A 15,635-nucleotide genomic window follows, 5' to 3' on the forward strand; every position below is an offset into this window, starting at 1 on the left:
AAAATGCTTTCTAAAACTTAACCAAACATATTTTCAGTCTTCTTTTCTATTTCACCGAAAATGAAGACGGAAAATGAGCACAGTAAACACAAACCTTCTATCCTTTCTTGTTATATGCATTTTTCACAACCAATCCAAGGGGGGAGGGTTGATGCAGGGAACGCTTTCCCCAACAATTCAAGCAAATCCGAACAGCAGATGTAAATGAGCCAAAAAAACAGAGGAAAATGGTATATAATCCAAACAGCCGAAATATTCAGATCAAATACGTTACCAATTATAGGTATCAAATAATAAAGTAACAATTGAAAATGACTTTATATTAGTTTGTATGCATCTTCGGGCAAATGGTATTTTATTCAAATGCAATACCTAGCCACATTAACAGTTCAAACCATAGGAGACAGGGCACTGATGCAAACTCCAAAACAGGCAAATGTAGCAGTTACATGCTCAACGTGGCTCCAGAGTTCTTTCTGCATTCTGCAAGCATATCCATGTAAAACTGGCACTTGCTAATGTCATTCCCATAGCCGTTCAGGCACTGCAACCAGATGTCCATGAGAACTACTAATGTTACATTATCTCAACTAGCAAATTCATATAGACAGTGAATCAAAATTTAATCTAAAACAAAACACAAAAAGACACTACACAGATTTCAATTCAAAACCGAGTGCCCAGGGTCTGTCAACTATGATGACTACAATAACTGAAGGTATTGATTCAATGAAGGCTCAGAATCCAACAAAACCACAACAATGCCAACATATTACAATGAATCCCACAACCAGAAGGATCAGGAAACAAAATATGGATGAATGTCTATATAATAATTCAAAATATAATAAATTTGAGTACTTAATGGATTGGAATAATCATTTCAAGATCAGTGGCACAGTCGTACACTAGTAATTTTTATAGAAAATCATCAGCAATTTAAAAACCTCAACAGTATCATATTTATATTTATTAATTATTAATTACATTTTTCTCTTTACATTGCACATCCTAATGTGATATGTCATCCACTATAAGAATCAAAATCCAACTTCCACCCTTCCAAAAGAAAGATTATAACAATATTTTGCTTAGCAGATCAGTTAGTCTTGATTAGTTACCCTACCAAAGAAGATAATTTTTACCTCCCACATCTTTCCAAGCACAAAATATATCCTTAGCTATTTGCATTACAATTATAAATGGCATATGTTAACAAAAAATTACACATTAGTCCAACTAATGAATTAAGTGTTGGCTAGAAGATACCAAGAACAATATTCAACAATTAAAGGAGAATAACATACATCCTGGAATGCCTTTGTATGAATGCTGCATGCATCGCCACCAAAAGTATTTGCAGTGGGTGCAGGGGCAGCAGCAGCAGCCTCTGTAACAACTGTTTCATGTTGAATGGTACGAGGACCCATGACTGCATCCACAGCCCTGTGTGCCACTGCACTTCCGGTGCCAAAAGCCATACCTGAAAAAAAAACCCAATAGAAACCAGATAAGATGAAAAATTTTCTTACACAGGATTCCATAAGGAAAATGTAACATTCATCTTCCTTCACATACCTTGAGCTATGGTTGAACCAATGCCACCAAGCATAGATCCACCACCACTCTGAGCAGGGGCTGGAGGAGGAGCATGGTGAACTGCATCAAGAAGTCAATGACAATGTTCATTAGAGGAAAAAGAAATTTGTGTCCCACAATCTCTTGTTGAAAGACTAAAAGTGTATCTTCTCAAAGCTTTAAAGTTTAATAAACCATTTCTGTATTGTATTCATGCATACCTGGAGCAGGACGAGGAGCTGCCCGAGGAGCAGGACGGGCAGATCTTCCTACAGTAAACAATGAATCAATAGGGTCAAATAAATAGGAAAAAACATTACAATGCAGAATAAAGTAAATCCAAGCATTAGTTTACCCAAAATAAACATTACCATATTATGATCCATAAAAAAGTATGGCACATGAAAATTAAAATAAATAATAAAATATTTTATCTTGATTGAAATATCAAAATATTTCAGTATTTGTAACAAAAATGTTTATTGATAATAATTTCCCATTTTTCCTTCCTTTCTAAAGCATTAGAGTCCGGGATTTCTAAGGATTTTGGTTTAGTAGGTAGCTATTTTTGCAGAACTGATCCAATCATGAAGCAGTGGATCAGGTTTGAGAGTTTCTTCAACATGACGCCCACCCCAAATCTACATGAGTAGATTGGTTCGGTTAAACTCTTGGCTTACCATATTGTAGCTCAAAAGCTATTATGCATAAATCAAAGTCTCAATTCAAACACTGCTGAACAAGGTACTCAAAACAGGGAAGATCTATTTTTCAATAACTGATTTGGGAAATCAATGGCTATATACTCATTGGTGCTGCACTATGATCTTCACTACCGTAATATCTAGAACCTATAGATAAATGTGTGGGTACACAAGTAGGGTTAGATTGAGTGTGCGACCTAAGCTTTATAAGTCTGATGCTTTCAGACCTAACCCAACCCCACCCATAATCTGAAATCAGCATACTGGCACCATTTGTTGGTTGGGTTAGGATGGTTCACGGATCATCCTCAACCATGAGAACACCCCAACTTATCATTAACAGCAGAACAGAACACTGCCATGTACAAGGCTAAAACATAACGACTACAATAGCATAACCATCTGCAAATACCAACACTGAAAACAAACATCATACATACAAACATACATACATATATATATATATATATATATATATATATATAAATTAAAAGAGTTGTGAATTAAAAAAAAAACATCAACAATTTCCTAACATCTGGGAGAGAAGCATATAAAATTAATTCGATGGGGAAGTTAGTATTTTAAGCTGCGTTATCTCGCGAAAATCAGGTCTTTTCCGCAGCTATCATTTTCTACTATCTAGACAAGTTCTAGCATCAAAACTTCCAAGATAATGTAATGGTTTTCTGATTTGAAAACCCGAGAAGAAGAAAAAACTAACTAAACAAAAACAAATAACATGAGGGGAAAACACGGTCATGCAGGAATCAAACTATTCACACGTATATAGAGACACAAAGTTAATAAATCAAGGGGAAATAGCAGGAACTGTGAGAGATTTATCCAAATATCCAAAAGAGGAGAACAAAACTCTAGAAATCATCGAAGGCGAAAAATAGAACAGAACCATGTTATATTATGAATAATGAATAAATAGATCCAGAAGATAAAAAAAAAAAAAAAGGAAAATAGAATTGAGATAGGAGATTTTACCACCGGAGCTACGGCGAGGCATGGTTGAAATTAGGGCAACAAAAGGGGCAAAACGAATCGTAGGAGACAGAGAGAGAGAGCGCAGAGGTTTACGGCATATACTATATTCGAAGCGTAATGACCAAGTTAAACCCTAAAATCCTTTGAAGTCGATGAGACACGTGTCGCGTTTGCGTTGGTTGTTTACTCGTTTCGTTCGAACAGTCTAGAATTGAACCCATACTATTTGTTGTTTGGGTGTTGCTAGGTGCATCCAGCATTATTGCTGGTGCACCCAGCATTACTAAAAATACCAAAACTGTCTCTGTTTTTTTTTCTCATTTGTGATGGATGTGCGTGAGATGGTCCATAAATCGTACGGATCAAGTTGATCCGTTGGTTGATACGGATCAAGTTGATCCGTAAGGTTGATATTAAGCATACGGATCAACTTGATCCATAAGCCTTTTACGGATCAAGTTGATTCGTAAGGCTTCTACGGATAAAGTTGATTCATAAAAGACTTATGGATCAAGTTGATATGTAAGTCTTTTACGGATCAACTTAAAAGGTTTACAAATCAAGGATATTTTTGTCATTTCATCTTAAGTGCTGGGTGCACCAACAATAATGCTGGGTGCACCTAGCAACACCTTGTTGCAAATTTAAAATAACAATTAAAATATTAAAGTTGATAACACAAATGAAGTCTATTAATAATAAAGATAATATAAATAGTAATTAACTAAATTAAAACAAGTTCAATTTTCAATAAACAAAATGAGCAAGAAGTCTAATTTTTTTCAATAAACAAAAAGAATATGAAAAAACCTTTTGCACTCCCATTGTTGTTTCTGTACTTCCATTATTTTTTCTAATGTGCACAATCCAGTTTGAGTTTTTAAAATCAGTAGGATCATCGAATTTCTACAAAATCAATCGGGTTTGATCGGACCATCCCGGATCACATACATAAGTGATCCAATAATAAAATCGAAATGATTATACCACTAGATCCCAATTGGAATGAATCGGATTTCATAACTATGCATTTAACATAATACTAATGACTAATCTTTTGTAATCCCAATCTCAATATTTTTGGAAAAGTGCTGTCAATTTACACCTTTTTATTTATTTGTCAAAATTTATTTTATTGAAAATAATAATTTTTATGATTCTCATATTATATTTATTAATTTTTTCTTTTAATTTTATATTTTCAACAAACTCTACCAAATTAGAGACTGTGTTTCTGGTGCCGCTCATATATTTAATATTTCTTTTACAGTAAAAAATACTCCTTTGTAATATCTGTAAAAAATACTTTTAGTTTTACAAAAAAATTAAATTATTTTTAATATATTTTCATATTTTAATTTTCTTAATATGTGTTCACGAATATAAATTTAAAAAATTATATAATTATGTAATAAAAATAATCAAATTTAACGAAGCACGGAAGATTATATTAAGGATAATTCTTAAATAATAAATTATATATTTAACAATTTTTAATATTTTTAGTTTTTCAGATTTTATTTTCATTTTTTATTTATATCCTTATGTTAATGTTATTCAACTTATTATTCCCTATTTTTATTATTTATATACTTATATATGTTGCAATAATTATTATTTATGTTCCCCTTATTAAATTGGATTTAATTAATGGAAAAATGTTTAAACATATATTTACTTTAAATCTTAGTCATCAAAGAACTTGTTATGAAATAATGAATTATTTTCTAAATTCATAAAGTTTATATATTTATTATTGTTGCGCTAATGCTAAGATAATGATTATTATTGTATTTTAATTTTTGAAAATGAAATTTTGACAGTAAAATTAATGAATAATTACATATAAGGTAAAAGATGGAAATTTTCTCTTTGCAATTTAACTTTAATTTAACAAAAGGAACTACTTTTAAAAGAGGTAGATATAGATATTAATCAAAACATATTGAAATTTAGGATATTCGTTTAGAAAAGGTTAAGGGAATTTAAGTACTTTCCCTTTATTATTATTATTATTATTAAAAAATAAGAAATCAATTTATAATTTACAAATAAGTTATTGTAACAAAACACCAGTAACAATAATAAAAAAAAAACACGAGTAAAGAAACATGACTAAAAAAAATCAATACTGCCAGCCATTACTAGCTGTTTCATACAGTCAACCTGCTAGTCATTGTGGTGAACAAAAATGAAAAAATGCATCAATCTAGAAAATTGCTATGAACAATAGCTGACTAGCCACCAACAAAAATGGTAATAGTAATATACATGAATACAGTGAAAAAATTCTCTCAACTGAAAAATCATCTGCTCCTATTATTCTTTCCGGAGCCTTGGTAAATAACGCTATATGCGAACAAAAGGGAACTTAGATAAAGAAAGCACCCACCAACACTCAGGACCATTTTAATGGGAAAAATAGTAACTGAATGCAGTCCAGCTCCAGGAGGAGTTGCAAACCTCAAAAATTGCATAAGCATAAACAAATAATTAAACGCTGAGTCAAATTTCTTGGACTAACAAGCACAATCAGCGAGTTCATTCACCAGCCATTGGATAACCTGACGTGTATGGCCCTCCATTTCCGTTTGAATCCTGAAATGGAGATTGGAGTTCCCCAGAATGTGAAGACTTTTTATTTTTAGACTTTGTGTTCTTGGGAGAAGCTTCATAATAGTCTCCCGAACTGCTAGTAGAATACATAGATGAAGTTGGCAATCCACGAATTTTAGGTAAGCCGGTAGTAATTTCAGGCAAACTGTATCCCCTTTCAACTGTTTCAGCTTCAAGAGGCAGTTCGTTCAAGTCCTACCAAAGAGGAATAGTATCATTAGAGTCCAACCATAGTTGCAGCCAATGTAGTGATGTAGATAGTTCATTGATTTCAAGATAAAATAAACATATCTTGGACAATATATACATCTGGAAATCATGAGAAGAATTTGATTCCGTAACAATGATGGATCAAATACATGCAAGTAGGAAAGCATCATGTTACAACCCTTGTGAACGACAGCCTAATTATTCACAAAAAAATATGGTTTTTTATAGAAATTCAACAGAAAACCAATTACCACGTGTTTACCATATGAAAAATAAATATCAATAGTCAACAACTAGGATCAAAGAAAACCAAGTTTGTGTATTACAAAATATAAACTCCATAAGTAGCGAGCAGACTGAAAGGGAGACTTGGTGCAGTGTTGTCACGAGAGGTCACAAATTTGGATGGTGGAATTAGTGCATGTTTGAATTAAAGTTTTTAAACTTAAGTTTGGGTTAAACTTAAGTTTGCAAATTCAGTTTGGAAAAGCAACCCAAGTCTTGCTTCTAGAAAACAGAGTTTGCAAATAAAATTTTAATGTGCAAATATATTTTTGAAGGTAACCAAACATGTCATGAAACTAAGTTTACTCTTCAAACTTGGAGCTCCCCAAACCAAAAACAAAATATAACCGTAGGCTTTTGCAAATAAATGCAAGGCAAGGCTGCCTATTATAGGCAGTCACAAAGAATCTAACCCTCCCCTGGACCCCATGCATAAAGGGAGTTTTATAGCACAAGGCTGCCCTTTTTTTATAGGTGAGTAGACCAATGTGAGCAACAAAGATCATGAGCATTTCCACAGGAACTCAAAGGCGTAGAACTACCTTTAAAGGAGAACCAAACTTCATATAAAATAATACAGAACTTCAGCTAGACAATGCTGATTAAAGTATTATAAGCACTCACTTTAAAAGCCTGTTGATAAGCTCGGAGCAGTTCTCGACAGTTTTTTCTTTTCTTGGCTACCTCTTCAGGTTCTTGCAACATCTCTTCAAACAGATCCTCTCTAGTTTAAATGTAACATTCACAGAGCAATAAGCAAGCCACATCAGACAATGTATATAATTCCAGAATAAATATGAATCAGTAGGCTACAATCACTGTTACTATATAATACCTGTATAGTTTTTCAATGAAGACATTGTGAAGCTCTCTCTTTGTGTTATTTACCTAGTTATGAAAAGCATGGAAATTCAGGTATGTTCAACCAATCAAGTAGCATAGAGAATATGGTAAGATATAATGAATGTTAACAGTTAGAATATCTAGAGACATCTCGGTCTCGCAATATCATTGTTGTATAAAATATTTTAGAGTATATCTTAAATAATAACTTAGCAGCAGACAGCAGTTTCATATTTCATATATTTCCATAGTTGTTTCCTTATTTGATTTGATTAAGATCAGGAATTCAGTTGATAGTGGGCTAGGCACTGCCTGGTTGCAATGGAAGAGACATCATATTGTGTCTTTGTGAAGTGGCGAGAGTGGCCTAAATAAACTTCATAATGGCAGTTATTCATAGAAAATAACTTATGGCAATTATGTATTAGGATTATATCTAATATTAGGGTGTATAATTAGGCAAGTGTGCTGATATTTGTAGTTTGTGGGCAGAAAATACTTAGTAGGAGACTTTTGTCTCCAAGACAGCAGGTGTATCGCTGTATTATGTATGATTTTTGTGTTCAGTACTTTATTTTATTAGTTTATCAATTGGTGTTCTATCACAGGTCCATCCCACATTGTTTTGGCTCACCATCCCATGACTGTTCTGCTCCATTAGGATCAAAACAGTAGTGACTTTTCTTCCTGTCAATGATCATTTTGATGGTGACTTCTGACTTATATTGGCTACAACGCACACCAACCTTATCTGTCCCTTAAGCTGCCTAGCCCTATCTCCTCCAGTCCTATAGATGCAATCAGGCCCCATTTCAAGTCTTAAATGTTCTAGCCCCATCTAAACTCTCAGACAATGTCATGTGTTACATTTTTAGTTCATTATTTTTTGGTGTGATTAATTGTAATGAGTTTAATGTTTAGTAAGCTTTAACTTGAGCCTAAGTGTAAAAAAAATCTAGAAAATATCTCATAACATCATTATTGTTAGGCAGTGACGGAAAATCCAAAAACTGGGAGATCTTTAGCAATGATCTATGCAACAAACCACAATAGAAGGCTTGATACTACACCTACACCCAAACCCAAAAAACTTACAGTGGAGACTATATGGCTCTTTTCGCTTATATGGCTCTTACTTAACCCACTCCTAACTAGTGTGAGACTTCATCACTCACTTCAATTTCCAGCAATTGATATCACTTCTAACCATGCAATAGAAAAACTTGTAACCTATGAGCATTAGGCCAAAAACAAGTAGTGGGTTCTAAAATTATTTGTCACACTCCCTCTAGTTTCCATAGGTGACTATATGCATCAGATCTATGTATATTGTCATTTATTTAGATTACTGAACAGATCAGGAAATGGAAATATGTATTTTTGCAACCACACGAATACCACTCAATTTGGAAATTGAAAGCAGATTATTTGTCTAATATTCATCATTTGGAGCATCTAATTGAAAAACAATTTAGCAAAGCCTAGAAGAAGAATATAAAGTACCAAGAAGTGCATAATTGCTTTGGGGACAAGATCCTCAACATTTTTCCTGACAATGTCATAGTATGATTTCAAAAGCAACTTTGTTACTGTGATTTCAACAGCTTCGGTCTCTGAATTGCTCTCCAATGGTCTCAAGACAGAAGGGGGCTACAAAAACCAAAGTACACTAAATAAAATATATACCCATACCATAGGACATAGTGATCTAGCTAATGAAGGTGTCAACCATATATATACCTCTCTCAAATGAATTGTAGAGAATGACTGCACATTATGCATTGGTTCAGTAGTATGTGGTTTACTAGCTGTCATTTCCTTCACAGACACACGGTTATCACCTCCACCGAAAATGGATGAGATCCCCCAACTTGATCCACCTGTGTTTCCTGGGATAAAATATCATGCATTAAAGAGTTAATAATGTACAACACGAATGGTGCTGGCTGATACATCCAAGACACTTGATTGAAAACAACCAATAGAAAAACACAAAATTAAATTCCTAATAAAGCATGTGCCTCATCAAACTCAAACATTAAATAGAATAAAAAATTACCAGAGGTCACTACTTTTTCAACATCTGATGTAGCACGAACACCCTGTTTTTTTGTTTTTTAAAATTCATAACATAAGAATTGAAGAGATCAGAACAAGATAATAATTTAATATCCCTTATTTGATTTCTCTGAGGTATAAACCAAGGTACTACATACATATATATTAGAAAATTTTAGTCAACTAAACAGGATAAAATTACATAAATACCTGATCAGCCACTACTCCATTTGCATGTCTTGCAAGAATAGATCGAGACTTCCCACTTCTCTCAGTAGCTGGTCCCTTATCGGATTCCAGTGCATCCTATTATAAATTAAGAAGAGGATTTAAAACAAAAGATAGAAGAGCATAAATTAGCATTCATGTCTAGCATGAAAAACAGAGCATATAACTGGATTAGAGGCCATAATATGTATACCTTCACCCTAGAAACTGGTAAACCAACTCTAGAAGACCTGGTTTGTTGCACTGCAGCTTCTATTGCCTTACTTCCACCAATAAAATTTGGGTGGGAAGTGTTGATGTAGTCCATCTGTAAATTGGTGTAGTTTGAATAAGAAATTATGGACAAGGAATTGAAGTTTTTCATCAGATAGATTGACATCACTATTGACATTAATAAGCCAAGTCTTGATATATTGATGGTTTCTACTTTCTACTAGATTAGTAGATACCACAAAATTCTCAACATTTTCAAGTCTTTATGGATTTACCTTAATTTCAAGAGAAAGGTCTCATTAATACTTAGACACAGAATACAAAGCCAATGTCAATCAAGTTAGCAAGCAGTATATAGAACACATTTCAGTCTTAGATATGAGGGCTTCACATACCAAACAACTGCATTACAAGCAATTGATTCCTTCTGTATGTGTGAGAAGGAATAAAATTTGTGCTCAATAAAAAAGCGCGAGAGACAGATCAAAGACCATAGATGAAATAGGTAAATAGTACACTCTATAAGGCACCGTGTGGACAAGCATCAATAAAATTACGAGAGATATGTCAAAGTATGAAGTGTGAAACTACTATGAGTTGCATTCCAGCATTAGCTTTCAATGTCAGTTGTTTAATGAATCAGGGTAGCAAAAAATACAATATAGCAGCAGAGTGGCGGTGCTACCACAAGGTACTCCAAGGCTTACATTGTGGAGCATTGTTCTGTCATGGTAGTTGCAACCACAATGTGGACCACTATTATTTACAGTGGTGAAGCACCCTACTTTAACCAACCACCCACCCAAAAAAAAAAAAAAATCTGAGCAATCAAACCTAATATTTTGTGATTTGACCTCTTTTTACATCTGAAACATATAGATATAGAATCAATAAATTCAGTAAATTGTTCATTGAAAAAAAAAATAAAGGATCTTAATGCTAAAAGAAAAGCAGTTAAAAATTTCAGAGACAAATATTCATTCGAACACAATGTAAATTTGACCTCTGTTTAAATGAAAAAATACGAAGTATAAACTTTATTCATTTGTGACCACTGACCCACTGCTTGTCGATGTCATTCTGATCAACCCAATATTTTTTACAACCTTACTGCTTCTCAGTGTACAGGCATCGCTGTTCAAAGTTTCTGCCTTTCTTCCTTCAGTCTCTGCTCACATCAGGCATCATAGCTCACGCGTCTGTTCTTTTGTTTTTTGGGGGAGTGGTGTTCTTTCTTTACATTTCACTGTTTGTATTTCCCTAATTTGTCTCTGTTCTTTATTCTTTTATCCAACTCCCTTCCCTCCGTCTCTGACTCTCTGTTCGCATGACATGTTTGATTTTTTCTACTAATTCTCTCTTTTTCTTTCTTTTGCTTCATTCCTACATTCTTATTTCTCTTAGCAGTCATGTCATCATCCACTCAACCACAACCACAATGCTATGTTTTTTTAATTGCCTAGTTAATTATGGCTTAGATTGATGCTTATTACCTGTTTAATTTATAACATTGATTAGTACTTATGAATAATTATTAATTTTGGGTAACTTTAGCATTTATATCTATATTGTATAAACTATTGATCTTGTATCTATAATCTTTGTTATAGTAATCATCCTGCTATCCTCTATTCTACCACAGCATTTTGGGAGACAGGTGCTCCACAGTGACCAGGATTGATAACTAAGGCATAAATCATTATTTTGGTAGGGTTTGTATTGTGCAACCAAGTTTAGACTCCATAACCTTAGCATTCAACTATATTTTTCAGCATCTACTTTTAACATAATTGCAGTAGGAGGAGCAAGCATACATTTATACTTAAAATATCAAATAAGCCAAATCTCAGCATACCTCCATTTCTATGACGTGTGTTATCATAGTCTCCGAGGGTTCTAGGCCTTCTCGTAAAAAGTTCCCAATAACTTCATCCATGCGCTTTCTCAAGAAAGGGAACCGCTGCAATTCAGTGACCATACAGTGATGGCTGATCTGAAGAGAAGAGATTTTAATTTAGCACATATTTGCATGGTGGTGAAGTAAAGAAGCAGAAATAGCAAGTCATAAACCCTTACTTTCATTAACTCGTCATATATAAACCTAGCGCACTGAAGACTTGGATCCAATAGTCGAGATATCTGCCTGCGTACAAGCACTTCAAACGGGACCTAAGTGCATGAAAATAATAGATAAGTATTTTTCAGTTGGTCAAATAATTTACAATATGTGGTAGGATAAGAATGTGGGTTTGACTAAGAAAATATCAGGTGTGTGTAATAAGAGGGTGATAAGACCTACTTCAGGAACAAACAGTGCTGATTTAGGTCCAGTTGCATTCTGTATGGCTGTGCGAATATCATCATCAGTCAAATCTTCGCATGGATCCACCTCCTGTTAGATAAAATTTAATTGCATTATATAATAGGACTCAGGAGCTAGCATTGAAGAAATGAACAGAGCAACATGATCATTGGGTGGTTCAATGGAGTGAAAGTGTAAAACATATATATTTTGCCTGTTGCCTAAAAAATCTACATTATAAAAATGCACTCATATAAAATTAATATATGTTTCCATTTCCCTAGAAATCATTCAATTATATTTCAATTTTATATAATTTACAGTTTGCTTGTACAGAGTTAGACCATTAAAACAAGTGAAAAATGAAGTTTTAGTTCAACACTTACAATCAAATGATCATGTGAATTCAAACATAGTATTTAGCTTATCAAAAACTATTCTTTTGATCAAATTATACTTTCTACTTATTAAATATTATTTATAATCATAATTTTAATCAATTCTAAATAATATTGGGTATATATAAATAAAAGAAAACTATCATATATAAGTGTATGCCTCTAAGCTCTTCACAAAGATGGATTGAAAAATGTAATGAATTCTTGCACCCCCAGACAGCTCAGATGTAGACATCTCCTCATTCTTTCCCTCTACCATGGAGGAGAATGCTGTTTTCAACAAGAAAAAAAGATCACAATCAAATTTGGAAGGTAGTTATATGTGGAATACCAATAAATGAATATGAAATTAAATAACAGATGTAAAAGTTGAAGAGATAAGAAACTAAGTACCATCACAGTATTTTGAAAGAATATTAAGGAGAACAGCACCCTGTCCAGCCTACAGGAGACAAAGAATCATGGATAAAATAAGGTAAATGACCAGCCAGAGTAGAAATGTGGCAGTTTAACATTAATAAGTTATAGGGACACATCCAAATATTAACACATGCCTTGGACTCTGTGATTTCTCCATAGCTTGCATGTTCCTTTGCAATAGTGACTAGTGAAGCGCTTATACGTGCTCTCAGCCCTGGTAACACAGACTTGATGTGTTGTGCAAGAATCTGCAGAGATATACAAGTAAATAAACATATGACATGCTTAAATTTCAGATACTGGAATCCTATAAGAATTTGTAATGGTAAGATCTTTCAGGGAATTTCTAAGAAAAAGAGTATGCAGAAGATGCATTTAAGGCCAACATTTGAGACAGTAACAAAAGCTAATTTGTGTTTTCAACATTGCAAATTCTTTACCTTGTTCAACTTCTTTGCCAATTGAGGAACACCGCAACTATCTGCTAGGCCACTGTATATCTTGAATAACATAAATTATATCAGTATATAGACGTGAAAAATATTGATTATTACAAAACAATGGTACTTCCTTACAGGATGAGTGCGGAAAAACTTCTCTTCAGCAACAAGAGCATCCTTTATACTTCGGTTCATTAGAATATCCTAATTTGACGTTAAAACAAACAAGTAAATTTCAGCATTACACATACAATCAGCAAGCCAGCCAACCAACCAATTCTTTAAAAAACAGCAAGCCAGCCAACTAATTTTCCAGCAAGCTATTATGAACTGGTAGGATAACATAATTACCTCTTGACTACGATTCACAACACCGACATAACCAAGTCGGAGGGGAATAACTTTTCCTAGCAACAGATTCCGCGCATCAGTGCCTCTATCCATGATATCCAACTAACACAACACACCCCCACACTTGTCAGTAAACAGAAACACCACAACACACTTCACAAAAACGTTCACACATTAAAAACAGTACTACAACATTATACCTTCGTGATGACACCAATCGTTCTGTTCCCTGCAACACAAATGAAAGACAACAAATTAAAACATCCACCAACCAAAGAGACACAAAATGATCATCACTTCAGGCACAAGGAACAAAAAGTCCACCATCAGGATCGGCAATTCCAGCCATCTGAAGAGCATCCGAGTTCGCCAAATCCGAATTCGCCGGCGTCACAGCGAGAATGACACAGGTTGGAGTTTTGATGTAAGACATGATCATGGTTCTGATTCGAGCCTCGATATCCGAAGGCTGGTCGCCAACGGGAACCTTGGTGATGCCAGGGAGATCCACGAGCGTAATGTCGAGAACATTCGGCGAAAAAATCTTCAAACGAATCTGTTTATCAGACACACCTTTGTTCCCTCCAGCTTCCCTATCAGTCTCAACCTACATCAACAAAAATAAAAATAAAAAATAAAAACAGTGATACGGTACTTGAGAGTAAAGTTCAAATTGAAATTCGATTGAAATTCACCTGAATTTCGGCGCGAATTTGGGAGAAGTCGTGGAACTTGCGGCCAGGCAAGTGGAGGAACTCGCCGAACTCATCCTGAGAAGGGGGTTTGGTTTGGACGAGCTGGAGGACGAGGGGGCGGCGCGTGCAGATGTCGTTGCCGCGAGGGAGGAAGTCACGGCCGACGAGGGCTTCGAGGACGCTGGACTTGCCGCTGCTCTGGCTGCCGACCACCGCAACCTGAGGGAGGTCGATGGCGGAGTGGCTCCCCACGCGACTGAAGATGTCCTGGAGCCGGTTCACCAGCGAGATCACCGACGAGCCGAGAGGAGCGGCGCCTCCCGCCACCGCCATCGGAGCTAGAGCTAGCTAGGGTTTCTTCTGAGATTCGAAAGGAAAGTTTGAGATTCTTCAAAGTAACGAACTAAACTATAACTAACTAACTCCGTTTGTAATGAGTTGTGTTGGAAGTGAGTGATGTTTGAATGAAGGAGAATTATATATCAGAAAGGGCTTTTTCTTGCAGAGTAAGGCGGCGGCGGGGAAATCAGAAATTTCCCTAAATCTGAGTTTTTTTTATATGAATAGTAATAATAATAATTTTATTTGTATCATAACATATGTGATTTTAAGGTTTAATTCAATAATAAATTAATAATGTATTATAACTTATAAGTCTCCTCATTTCTATCAAAAGAAAGTCCTAACAGATAGGAGTGGAGGTGCAATCAATTATTATGGGAAGGAAAAAAAAAAAAAAAACAAAGGATCAGTTGTTTCTTGCTTTACGTAAAACATGAATGAAAAAAACGAAATTAGGTGTAAAATACAAATAAAATGAAAGTGAATTAATAAAACGAGTAAATACCCAAATTTAATCCTGGTCCAAAATAGTTTTTTTATACTTTAGTTATCTTCTGTCTGAATGAGTCGTGTCTCTTTTTCCAAAAAAATTGAAAGATTAAAACCAAAAAATAAATAAATAAATAAGATAAAATGGCATTTTTACTAACAAAAAGTTTCTGTTAAAGTGAGTTGATTTTTCAAGAGTCATCAGAATTAAAGTAAGTCTTAAGACTCAACATGCTTAAAAAATACTTATTATTCAGTGATGAAATTTCTACATAAAAATAAGAATTAAATATAAATCCTTGTGAGATACGAGTTTATTTGTTACTGATTGGAACCATTTTTGTTTGATTATATAAGATATCACACATGCAAAACGACATGTAGATGAAACTAATCCGAGCATCCAATCCTCATCACTTCTGTCCCAGCAACTCTCGACAACCCAAGTTGTTCCCATTTTACGATCCCGT

General features: G+C 34.3%; 2 protein-coding genes across 2 annotated transcripts; both read right to left on the bottom strand.

Moving 5' to 3' along the window:
- Positions 1–205: 205 nt before the first annotated feature.
- LOC114421364 (uncharacterized protein C6C3.02c-like) lies at positions 206–3,408 on the bottom strand. The gene is made up of 5 exons (XM_028387250.1): positions 3,276–3,408; positions 1,800–1,847; positions 1,579–1,659; positions 1,308–1,483; positions 206–544 (listed from the first exon to the last, which is right to left on the bottom strand). The coding sequence occupies exons 1-5, from the start codon at positions 3,295–3,297 to the stop codon at positions 446–448; spliced, it is 426 nt and encodes a 141-aa protein (XP_028243051.1). The 5' UTR covers positions 3,298–3,408; the 3' UTR covers positions 206–445.
- Positions 3,409–5,377: 1,969 nt separating this feature from the next.
- LOC114421365 (dynamin-related protein 3A-like) lies at positions 5,378–14,876 on the bottom strand. The gene is made up of 20 exons (XM_028387251.1): positions 14,335–14,876; positions 13,964–14,246; positions 13,840–13,868; positions 13,640–13,741; positions 13,424–13,492; positions 13,289–13,348; positions 12,983–13,096; positions 12,822–12,870; positions 12,589–12,698; positions 12,028–12,120; positions 11,805–11,897; positions 11,584–11,721; positions 9,709–9,822; positions 9,498–9,593; positions 9,289–9,331; positions 8,970–9,118; positions 8,733–8,879; positions 7,222–7,274; positions 7,011–7,110; positions 5,378–6,086 (listed from the first exon to the last, which is right to left on the bottom strand). Exons 1-20 carry the CDS (start codon positions 14,665–14,667, stop codon positions 5,817–5,819), a joined length of 2,445 nt encoding a protein of 814 aa, XP_028243052.1. The 5' UTR covers positions 14,668–14,876; the 3' UTR covers positions 5,378–5,816.
- Positions 14,877–15,635: the final 759 nt, after the last annotated feature.

Source organism: Glycine soja, chromosome 8, assembly GCF_004193775.1.
Source record: "Glycine soja cultivar W05 chromosome 8, ASM419377v2, whole genome shotgun sequence".
Classification (NCBI taxonomy): Eukaryota; Viridiplantae; Streptophyta; class Magnoliopsida; order Fabales; family Fabaceae; genus Glycine; species Glycine soja.

What these genes read in the sequence shown, in the direction of transcription:
- LOC114421364 (XM_028387250.1), bottom strand. Translation starts at nt 3,297, where the DNA reads ATGCCTCGCCGTAGCTCCGGTG. An exon ending in TGGTTCAACCATAGCTCAAG is followed by an intron (nt 1,484 to 1,578) that starts GTATGTGAAGGA and finishes TTTTTTTTTCAG; the next exon opens with GTATGGCTTTTGGCACCGGA. An exon ending in ATACAAAGGCATTCCAGGAT is followed by an intron (nt 545 to 1,307) that starts GTATGTTATTCT and finishes ATCTGGTTGCAG; the next exon opens with TGCCTGAACGGCTATGGGAA.
- LOC114421365 (XM_028387251.1), bottom strand. Translation starts at nt 14,667, where the DNA reads ATGGCGGTGGCGGGAGGCGCCGCTCCTCTCGGCTCGTCGGTGATCTCG. An exon ending in TGGCAAAGAAGTTGAACAAG is followed by an intron (nt 13,097 to 13,288) that starts GTAAAGAATTTG and finishes ATATCTCTGCAG; the next exon opens with ATTCTTGCACAACACATCAA. An exon ending in ATGGAGTAGTGGCTGATCAG is followed by an intron (nt 9,332 to 9,497) that starts GTATTTATGTAA and finishes ACAAAAAAACAG; the next exon opens with GGTGTTCGTGCTACATCAGA.